General features: G+C 37.0%; 1 protein-coding gene across 2 annotated transcripts; it reads right to left on the bottom strand.

Moving 5' to 3' along the window:
- Nucleotides 1–46: 46 nt before the first annotated feature.
- LOC128025406 (MBT domain-containing protein 1) lies at nt 47–11,270 on the bottom strand. 2 transcript variants are annotated; one of them, XM_052611741.1, is made up of 17 exons: nt 11,087–11,270; nt 9,914–10,115; nt 9,006–9,139; nt 8,812–8,926; nt 8,621–8,703; nt 8,399–8,516; nt 8,161–8,295; nt 7,932–8,020; nt 6,979–7,213; nt 6,813–6,868; nt 6,634–6,738; nt 6,054–6,201; nt 5,875–5,957; nt 5,541–5,775; nt 5,068–5,139; nt 4,430–4,597; nt 47–3,273 (listed from the first exon to the last, which is right to left on the bottom strand). In XM_052611741.1, the coding sequence occupies exons 1-17, from the start codon at nt 11,105–11,107 to the stop codon at nt 3,155–3,157; spliced, it is 2,118 nt and encodes a 705-aa protein (XP_052467701.1). In that variant the 5' UTR covers nt 11,108–11,270; the 3' UTR covers nt 47–3,154. The 2 variants fall into 2 exon arrangements, with proteins under 2 accessions (XP_052467701.1, XP_052467702.1); XM_052611742.1 differs by lacking the exon at nt 4,430–4,597 and having other exon boundaries at nt 11,087–11,260.
- Nucleotides 11,271–11,632: the final 362 nt, after the last annotated feature.

The raw sequence follows: 11,632 nt of genomic DNA on the forward strand, positions 1-11,632 counted from the left end.
TATATAACTATGCCTTTTAGAACTAAGAAGGGAAAACAACAACATAAACGTTTAGTATCCTTTTTAATTCAGTGTAAAAATTTCTTTTTTTTTTTCTTTTCTTTTTTTCTTCAAATTCAACAGATACATTTTCACAGCCATGCGGAAACAGTTTGAAACGCCTGTAAACAAATTAACAAAACACAACCAACAAAAGCTTCCCCCACAGTTGAACTATATACACAAGCTATCAAACCCCATATCACAGCACGCATCATCAGAAATAAAGCAAAGACTAGATACAGACTCTATCAAAAAAGTTACAAACCCACCACCCTCATCTCTATGTACCATGAGGGTCAATGTTAGTTCTTTATTTTTTCATCGTTATAACAAATGATTTCGGCTACTTGTATCCAAAATACAGATCTGAAGTTATAATCACCAGCTCTCCAACTTATAATTACAGACTTAATTCTTTTAATAGACCTAATGAATGAGTTATCAAATATATATATATAGCACCATGATGTGATTACTGAGGACAGAGGGAACGTCACAAAAACCCGTGTTAGTATCGAGACCAGAACAACACTGGCTCTCATAAGATTCTCACATTGCTGCATGCACTGATAATCACTCTACTGGACAACATCTTTTTCTTTATATTTTGTATTCTGCTTCTTTATATTTGACTCAATAACTTTACTTATGTAGAGAAAAAACATAACAGAGGATAAGGCATCAATTCTGCTGATAAGAGAGTTTACTTAAAGGTGAAGTTGTGCGTTAGGGCTTAAATTCATTTGAGGGTAGCAGCTAAATTTGCCTCAACAGTCATATTTTAGTTGCAAATGATTGAGATTTTGGTATTATTATAAAAAAATTTGTTGACAAACAAGATCATAACCAGTGTGTACCTAAATCCTGATGCTATGGATGGGGTTTATGAGGGGAAAAAAATACCTGACATTGAAAAAGCAACATTTCAATAAAGAATAAGCATTGAAAGAAGTATGAAAATGACAATATTGATCTGGTTGCTGATTTAAAATGTAGCCATAAAGCCCTAGTTTGACACTTACAAATTAAATACACAACAGTGCCTTTCATTTGGAAAACTACACGTGCGTACAACACAACAGCAACTGAAGAAACCCACAAAAATAAATCATAATGATTCAGTACAAACATCTGAACCCATGAAGAAAAAAAGTAAATTACAAAAGAGAGAGAAAGAAAAACACACCACCACTTGTTAAAAAAAAATACATATGATCTTTATACAGCAAACCATAATTTAACATGAATCTAACAACAACATGTGGGTGACCATTTACAATTGAATCAGCATTTGATGAACGCAAGCAAAGATGAACCAGAGGGAAAACAACGACATGGTCACATTTGTAAGAAGCTTCAAATATTGCAAACAAACAAAAGAGCGGTATCATAAGCAGAATTGGATGATCTTAGAAGCACTTAGCCGCGACCCTTCAAATAAAGCAGAAGTCAATGAGATACGTTTCCTGAGAGTTCACCAACAACCTTACTGGTATTGAATAGAGCTTCTAGTTATACGAAGATAAACCACTATGCAAAATGTAAATTGGTTGATTCTATATGATGTTATAAAATGTATTTACACTCAGAACGATCTATAACAGGGAACGCTCAAGTCTAGCTCGTAGAAAATTGTCACAGTTTCGCAATATATTGTAAGACTATTTTGTTTGAAGTCTATAGAATGTATCTAGTCTGTATACTTGTGAGCTGTGAGCTTTTTGTTTCCAGAGTAAGACATCATAAAACAACAAGACATTATTATTGCATAACATTCGTTTCCATTTCAAGAACTCTGTCGATAACATGCTATGTTACAAATATAAATGATGTCTAGACTTTTAAAGTGAAATACGCCATGTGTCCAAGTGTGGATATTTACCATTTGCATAAAATATAATGAATATACCCTTTCAAATGGAGCATGAGAACTACCCTATTGCAACCTTAGCAAGGCCGAGGAACCACATGAATCCTCAACCTAGGTATTTTTTTATAATCTTGTTTTCTTTTAGAGGTAGTAAAAATGGTTTTATCCTGGAATGAATGCTGTGAGTAAAGGAATATACATGGGATGGGATTCGTCGCTGATGCATGACCAAGGAGGCTGGTAAACAAACAAGCTGACGCTGTTTTGTTCAGAGACTCGCATTACTACTAGAAAGCCTACCAGAAGAATCCTCTGCTGTGCTGTCAACATCAAAGATGACAGGAAGGTAGTGTTCAGGTAGCAGTGATTGCATACCTTTTATTTTACGGCTCACAAAATACTTTGCCCGTATAAAAATGGCTCTTTAGAATGAAATCAAAACCATAAACATTGGTGTGAATGTCAAATAACATATATATATTTTTTTTTGCATATCACAATATTCACTTTGACTTGAGCACATCCCACTTCTAGAATTATGTTTGCTTATCACATAATACAATGAAGCTGCAGGTTTTACTATAGTTTTACAGGCCAATACATCTATTTTTATCCCTGTAGTGCAAATTGTGAGTGTTTTCCATTAAGTCTACTCTTCATACCAGTAAGGTTTGATTTCAATACCATCATCCCTCATTCCACTACTATATTTATACGTTTAAATATTTATATATGTGTGTTTAATATGAATGTCATACATATATGAATATACTGTCTCAATATAGATTTCTACTACTCTTACCGAATGCAGACCCATCCAAAACAAATGAAACAGCGCAAGAAACACACAAAGTACTAAAATCTTACCACCCAAATATTTTTTTTTTTTGCTTCCCTCACCAAAAGGGGAAATAAAGACAGAAAAAAAGTGAAGAAAACTTCAAGTACAATGAACACTGAGGAGAAAAAGTCCATCAGGCAAATAGCTTCAATGAAAAAAAAACAGTATCCCCATTTCAAACAAAATCCCCTCTTATACACACTCTTCGCTCTCGGATCAGTGACTGAAAAGTCCGTTCTTCAAGCTTTTCAAACCTGAAAAGAAACAAAAAACGAAAAGAGAGAGACCTGGTGTGAGGGGAAGTCACCGTGTCTTCGTCCAGGCCTCGTGTGCATCGCTCCGAGTGGGATTTTTCCAGTGCTGTTGGCAGTGAGGTGAGGCTCTGTGATGGCTGATGCTGCTCAAGGCTCCTGTCTGATGTAGTAACTGCCTGAGCCGTTGCTCTCCTGGTCGGAGATGCCCTGCGAGAAGGTGAACTCGTCCATCTCAGGAGGCTCTTCTTTCAACTGCAGAGAGGCCTCTGGAAGACAAAAACGAGAGACAAGAATACCAATCCATAAAATAAATAGTGAACAGTAAATGGAAAAATTGGCTGTGAGATCACCTAAAGACTAGCATTTTGCACTCAGATCTATAGAAGTGTGGGTGGACAGAAGTATCACTCCACTAAAAAAAAAAAAAAAGAAAATCTAAGCAAAACAAAAAGAAACATTTCCATATTTACATTGTCAAAATGTAAGCATATTATAGCATTCACATAATGAATTTAACCAGGCAGCAAGTAATTTCATAGGCTCATGAACTTACCTGTAATATTTAGAAGGACAGTTCACTCAAAAATGAAAATTTGGTAATTTCCTCACTCTCATGTCATCCCATATGGCTTGGAATATAGAAAGTGGCCAGAGCCACCTACAGCTGAAGAATGGGTAGCTAGCCATTCTATAATATGTGTGTATGTGTGTCTTTGTTGTTTGTTTGATTTTCCTTCATATAGAAGAATGTTCATTTTTTATTTTGAAATTTTACTTTGGACAGAATACATCAAACAGAAAACCCATACAACAACACTTATTGAACGTTAAATAACCTGCAGTGTTGGAGCACATGCCTGGTAATAATAATGTAACCATATTAATAAGAATGTTCTTTTATTATTGTGGAAATAATGCTTGTTGGTCACTGTACACGTTTTGCTTGTGTAACAAATATATAAACACAGAATATTGCTCACAAGTCATATGTGCTTTTTATATTTATATGGTCACTTTAGAGCTTGACAGAATCAGTATGATTTTTATTGTTAAATAATAATTAAAAAAGGCAATTCTTTTGTTTTGAATAAAGTCGTACAGGTTTTAAATATCATGCGGACAGGTGACAGAATTGATAGTATTTTTGTTGACCTATTCCTTTAACATCCAAATACTATTAACTCACACCACAGAACGTGAATAAAAAGGTCAGGCGTGGGTTGAAACTGCCCGTGCACACAACTCTTCTGAGTCAAACAATAAAACTATACTTTTTAACATGCAACTGTTATTAATGGTGTATGCAGCACAAATGACTCCGACACCTGATGACGTGCAACTCTTCAAGCTGGCCGACCTGAAAAGTTCTACAGGAAGGAGCTCTGTGGCGCCATCTCCCTGAGTGATGGAGAATTGAGTTACCTGAGTTGAGAGAGCGATCGTGCTCTACACCTGAGGTGGGAGGTCGCCCGGACCCAGAGAAGTGGGACAGGTAATGGGGCGGAGTCTGTTCGTCATCGCCCGAGAAGCTCCTCCTCCTCAGAGGCCCAACCAAACCGATCGGCCTCCTCCCAACTGGAATCTTCCTCTCTAAACACCAAGCCAGACTAAGGTTACCGAAGTTACTGAGGTTACCCAGGCTATCGAGCTCCACTCCACACACTGCGGGCCATCCTCCGGCTGAGCCCAAATTTCAACTCAGATCTGAACCTTAATTTGATTTCTACATGTCAGAAGGGTGATTGTCGAGAAACTGAAGCCCTGAAAAAAGGCAATGTGGAAACCAACATGACTTAAAATCTGACCCCTACCAAACATTTGCTCAGATTCTGTCACCCTGAGGGAGGGTGTCACTCTTGTCACCAGAGGATGATGGTTACAGTTGTCTGTAATTATCCGTGACCCCCCTAAATCGTGACAACTGCTACCAACTATCAAGCAGAACCAGACCAGACCCAGAGCTGAGGGAAACCCAGAAGAAATGGCTCCTGGACCAATTTTGAACCCAAAATCAGTGTTTTTTGGTGAGAGGAGAGAGAAGATGAAAAGACTGGACTCACTTTTCTTTTGTCCTTTATACTGTGCGGTCTTCTTTTTCTGTTTGGAGACATTTGGTGGTGCTTCTCTTGTGGCTGAGGATGAAACAGACAAGCTGTTATTCTATGCAGCCAATCATTAAACATCATACAAACATCAAAATTATTAGCCTATTCTTATTTACACTTTGCACAGTTCATAGGTCATGTGACGCATGCTATCCATTATGTGCTCTTTTAAAGAACACTTGATTGATTGGATCGGTCAAAAAGACAAGAAATGATGGCCTAAGTTTACATATCAGAGTTTACTCAGTATTCAGTACCTCTAACATGTCTTTCAATCAAATGTAATTTACATATAGATTTAAATTTACATTTACCGTATCAAACTGCTTAAATCTAAGGGTTAGACAGAGAGTAGAAAATAGTTGTGTAAAACTAAAAAATAAAAAAAATACCTTCTGGAATCAGAATGTTCTGGACTGTTCACTCACTCTGTGTGGCAGGCGGCTGCAGCTGATAGCCGGTCAGTTGGCACCAGCCTACGGGGTAGAGATCTGGAGACTCACAGTCCACCCACTGATCATACTCATCCTCCCAGCCATCAAAATGAATTCGCAGGAGTCTGTGGACGATCCTGGTCACTGTGGCGACACATACCAGACGTGGCTCCATCAGGTCCACTGCCTCCAGCTTCATGCCTACACGGAAGCCGTGATTCGGTACTTCCTGAAGAAAAAAAAGAGAAGGCATTCATCCCAGTGTGTAAATGAAGACAAAACATAATTCATTATTTGTCAAATTAATTCCAAAAAAAAAAAAACTTACTTTGTTAAAGAGCTTCACGGGGGCTGCAATTGAACCCATATCTCTGAGGTAGTCAAACCATTTGAAAGGGAGTTTGGTGTACCCTGTGGAGCAGTTTCAGATTCATTAGCAAAAATGGCCAAATTTCATTCGGTTATGCAGTCATGTCAAATCACACTGCAGAAAGAGAGGGAAAGCACCTCTTGGGGGTGTGAGCTCAATGTTGTTGATTTCACAGAAGCCGACTGGGAAGATGGAGGGAGAGGCTGAGTGGTAGCAGAACCAGTCTGACCCATCAGCAGCCTCGGACCCATCAATCCCGATCATTAGGAACCCGTCTGCCAACACCTGAGAGAAGAAGATCATCAATTCCAAGTTAAAAATACTTATTCCTGACCATTTCACTAATAACTGATTTATTTTTAGCTGTTTTTTCCCCATGCAGTGTGTATCTAGCAGATGGAGAGAGGTGGGTGGAGAGGGCAGATGGGTAATTGTTCTGTATTATTTACAATATTCGGTATTTTTGAATATAGGTATGTGTTCACATGTATATATGTATTTTTAGGTGATAGGTGCTGGTACAGTTATATAAAGAAAAAAAATGTGTATGTATAGATGCACATTTATATCAGATTATACTGAATATGAAATTAAACAAAACTTCCTGTATTTCACAATTTCTAGTCTTTTTTTTCTAATTTACAAATCTCTATTTTGTATTAGTACTACCATAGTTGTGTTTTTTTTTTTTTGCCTAAGTCAACATTTAAATCTTACCTTTCTTACAGTAGCAACACATATAGCAGAGAGATTTAGAGGGTCTATTGCCTCCAACTTCATTCCATCTTTAAACCATTCTCCACTCTGATCCACATCTTTAACCTGTGGGTTCAAAAGATGACACGCATGGATGTGGCTGTAAACACAGTTGAATTAAAAAACGATCACAAATATACCTTAAGAAACAACTGTGACGGAGCATCCATTTGACCCTCGATTTTCTTTGTCACCTCTAGAGAGGACAACATTAGACATTTAGATCCATAAGCCACAACAACTTCCATCAAATCTTATTCAAGTTTGAAAAGGTCAATCGAAAACCATTCAGACTCCCACACTGACCAGATCTTTTGAAACGGTGTCCAATGCTACGTGACCAGCCAATGGAGTGGATGAGAGGGCTGTACATGTGACACCAGAAGTCATCGTTGCCGTCCTGGCTCTCCTCATACACCAGACGCAAACGTCCGCCGATCACCTGCTCCACCAGGGCCACGCGGGTTCGACACAGGTGGCTCTTATCCACAACTTCCACACGCATCAGTTTCTTAAACGGGAACTGCATGTTTTCCTGAACCTTTAGTTAAACATTTAAACAAATAGTGTTTTGCTCACAGACTGAGATTACTGTCAAAGGTTGGGGTTTGTAACATTTTTTATGTTTTTGAAAGAAGGTTCTTATACTCACCAAGGCTGCATTTGTTGATAAAAATTATATTAAAATCAGTAAAATTGTGGAATATTGTTTCAATTTTGTGCTGAAGAAACTTTTATTATTATTATTATCATCATTATATTTGTTGTAGACACTTTTTTTGTAGAAGATTAATATTTTGTAGAAACAGATACATATTTAAAAAAATAAATAAAAAAATTGCATTTATTTTGAAATTAAAACCTTTTGTAAATTTATAAATGGGTTTATAAATTTATTTTGAACAAAGAAACTGTAATTGAGTATTATATAATTCATAATACTTTTATATACAAATAAAAGTAACCACATGCTACATTTAAACTGTCAAACAACAGAAAAAAAAAGAAAAACAAGAAACAAAAACACAAAAAATGTAAAGAAATTAACAAAATTTGTACACAATTTTTTTGTTTTATTTCACGTTATCACAGTGACAGGCAATGACATGCAAGTAAACATGGTCAATGATGTCTGCTTCCTCTGTTATAATAAGGCAGTCTAACACCTGCACCACAACATCCTCTTGCTCTGCTGGTTTTTCTAGAGCATCTCTCAAGTGGAAAACAGTTTCATGATCACTGCTGGGATAGTGTCTTACCTTTGTGGCGAAATCTGGTGGAAGCGTTTTGGCTCCAGTGAGTCGTTTCACAAGAAATGCTTTCCAGTTAGAATACTTATGGTGGATGGCTATGAAAACAAGTTATATATATTTTTAAAAAATTACAATTTATAAATTACTTCTATTCAGCAAAGGTAACTCCACACTACTTTAACAGTAGAGAAACTAGCTAATTACGTAGTTTTGATTGGCTTAATGTTTCACATACATTTTGGAGGCACCAGTGGCTTTCCACTAGAAGCACACCATCCAACAGGGTGGATTTCTGGGATACACAGATTACGCCAGAAGTCTTTGCTTGAATCGTTATCAAAACCCTCATAGCGCAGAAGAGCTTTAAAACCTGAGAAACGATGAAAATAAAATATCAGACCTTTTTCCTGTTGTAATACTTGAAAGATTTTTTAACAGAAAAATCCTTGGCAGTCATTAAACTACAACATTACCTGCCAGTTTGACAATCCCTGCTACCCAGTAAACTTTTGTGGAGAGGTTTGTGTCAGAATTGAGGACCTCCACCCTCACCCCCTCTGCGATGTCACCCCAGCACATACCCATGGGTACCTGGAGAATGATCAAGTTACAAACAGTATTTATAACAAAAACAAAAGATGCTGAAATATTAGATACAAAAATTTAAAGTTTCGTCAACCTCTGCCTGTACTCACATGTTTGAAACAGCTGACTGGTGCCCCAACAAGATTATTGCTACAAATGTACTGGCCCCAGTCAAAGCCTTCAACAGGTACCACTAGATAAGCAAAATGACAAATGATGCCGTGGTTAAGTGATGTTACAACAGATTATTAATCAATTAGGAACACAATTACATAATGACACTTTAAACCTGGATATCTACCTGATTTTGATTTAGCTTGGTTCTGTTGATTTGCTTGATACTGTGCGTAAGCTGCCAACTTTGCCATTAATGGCTGTTTCTGTAAGACTTTAGCCTTTTTCGTAGGTGGTTTACCCTTGATAGAATACATACATTGAACAACAATCAAGGTTGTGTTTTGATTAGGAGTGCTTCTTAAGTCCATGTGTAGTTACCTGAAGTCTTGCCAGTATACTGGCCTTTTTAGAATTGGAGGAATAGCTTCTAGAGCAGGACACACTGCAGAATCTCTTTGTTTTAGAGTAGAAAGCATCTCGTACACCAACCATACCACACATCTCACAAGTCGCTGCATGAAAAACAAACAATCATTAATCATTTATTCACACTACTGAACTAGTGATTCACTGAAATTTTGGCAATCAAGAATTTTCAGCTCAATCTGAACATTTTTGGAGGGGTAAAATAATTGCCAAAATAGTGCTGTTTAATTCACGGTTTTCCAATTGCACGTTTTGGAGTCTATATTCGTGCACATAATGTGGTTAAACTACAACAGGTACACATCTGTGTGGACCCTAATGCAGGATTAACAATACTGATTTGTCCTTACTCGATATGAATATATATTTCTAAATCTCAAGATCAATCTTTTAGTCTAGGTTGTTTTCCACTGACCTGTCATAAAAAAACTGCGATAAGATTTGTGCTTTGTTACCTTTAGTATGAAACAGTCTCTGCTTTCAAATTCTGTTCATTTAATAAAAAAAAAAAAATTCAAACAAATTTTTTTTTTGTCTTTAACGTGGCTTAACAGATTACTGTAGCCACCTCAGTTCAAGTGACACGTGAACTGACCAAATTGATCTTGAATCTTCAGCTTCAGCCCAGAATTATTCATTTTTTTGGTTAGGTAGGAGATTAATGTGGTTATAAAACAATTTTTCATTAGAAATTATATTACAATTAATTACATTTATGATAAAATTTCAATGACAAAAAGTTGACCTGAAATTATTTTTTTAAAAATCATAATACTTTGTTTATTTCCAGGTTTAAATTAAAAATTAAAAATTAGTGTACTCAGACTTTTGGAACCCCACTATACACGAAATTTACGAACCCATTCCTGCTTTTCCATCTGGATAGGTGTACACTTGGCCGTTGTTTTTGATGATTGGCAGGCTGGCAGGGATGCTGGGGACTTCATCCTCACTGTCCTCTGAGCTGGAGCTGCTACTGCTGTCTTCACTGCAGCTGTCATACCCATCAAACATCCCGAACGAATCTCTCCTCTTCCGCTCTGAGCGGGGAGTGTGCTCAGCCTACGTGTGACGAGAGGGGTGAAAAATGTGGAGAAATTAAAAAAGGAGGAAGCAACATCAAATTAATGGAAGAGCAAAGAAAGACCAGGATTAAGGCTCACTTATATACCACTAATACTTCAATAAATGATAACCTCTGACATAATACAGCCTGCTTAATATTACACTCAGTGATAACCATAATCTTCACATTAGTTCATCAACGCTTTAATGAGCTGGGAATTAAGAAGCGGACTATATCACATGAATAAAACTGAAAGTTATCATGGGTCACAAAAAAAAAAGAGCAAATATCATGTAAAAAGGGTCAATATGATCACCACCCAATATCCCCACAGCACATTAAAGACAAGACACAGCCAAAGCAAAAGAATCTCATGTACTCATTTATTGGAATATCATTCCAATGACATCTGCTGTGTTTTCAGGTTCTGTGACCTGATTTCATACCCTTCTTCATCTGAACGCATGCCAGTTCCATCACCAACTGCTAAAATACAATTTTACTAAAAATCTACACATTTGATATCCCCATAACCCACCATAAAGTGATTTTTTAGGTCATATCACAACACAAACGTGCATATATGCTGTGCCTGAAAGAGCTTTCAACAAAAAACGTTTTCAGAAAACGTGCTTAACTCGTTTAAGATCTTCATAGATACTGTCTACTAACGTTAACTATGTTTTGAGAAACAACCGTAAACACAAACATGGGCCTGCGGGTATATTTCTCCTACACAAAACATATACATTATCAGTTGTATTAGCATCATTTACTGAGACAGCTAGTTTGAATAAGCTGTGACTTAACGTAGAGATTATTACGAGTGATTTGAATGAGGTAAAGTTTGTAGTTTGTGTGACGAACAGGATCTGTTTCTGACAACCAAAACAAAGAGGACGGCTAACAGTGCTAGCCGCTAACTGCGCTAAATCAAGGAAGCGGGCTCACATAAACTCTTTCTTACCATATCCCTTGGGTTTTCCATTAGCCCTTCATGCAAGTCGGTATCTTTTGTTCGCTCTGGTACGGTCCAATAGCACCCCTGGGGGAAAGGGCTAGGCTAAAAATTATTTTACTCTAAAGGAAAAAAATAACTCCAGTTGATTATCAACAATTGTCATGGCTCAAGCGCGCGTGCGCGTTGATCTAAATTAGAATGATTGACACGGATATTAGCCAATCACGGTTCACCTGTCCTGCACCTTTTACACCATATAAGGTAATAGGAAACGTTTTGGCGAGTAATAAGATTGCAAATAAATTCCGACTTTGTGGTGCCAAAGCAGATTTATTGACTATAACTATTAAATATAATGTGTCCACGGTCATAACTTCATGGTAATAGAAAATGACAGGGTGAAATGATGGATGGGGTAATAAATGTTGGATGTGTGGCCAGATTAGCAAATAGGATAGTGAGTAGTTCAGTGAGGTGTGCTGTTGTAGTCCTATTAATAAATAATAATAATAATAATAATAGAAAATAAATAAAATAAAATAAAAAATATAG

This window comes from Carassius gibelio, chromosome A12 (assembly GCF_023724105.1).
Source record: "Carassius gibelio isolate Cgi1373 ecotype wild population from Czech Republic chromosome A12, carGib1.2-hapl.c, whole genome shotgun sequence".
NCBI classification, from domain to species: domain Eukaryota; kingdom Metazoa; phylum Chordata; class Actinopteri; order Cypriniformes; family Cyprinidae; genus Carassius; species Carassius gibelio.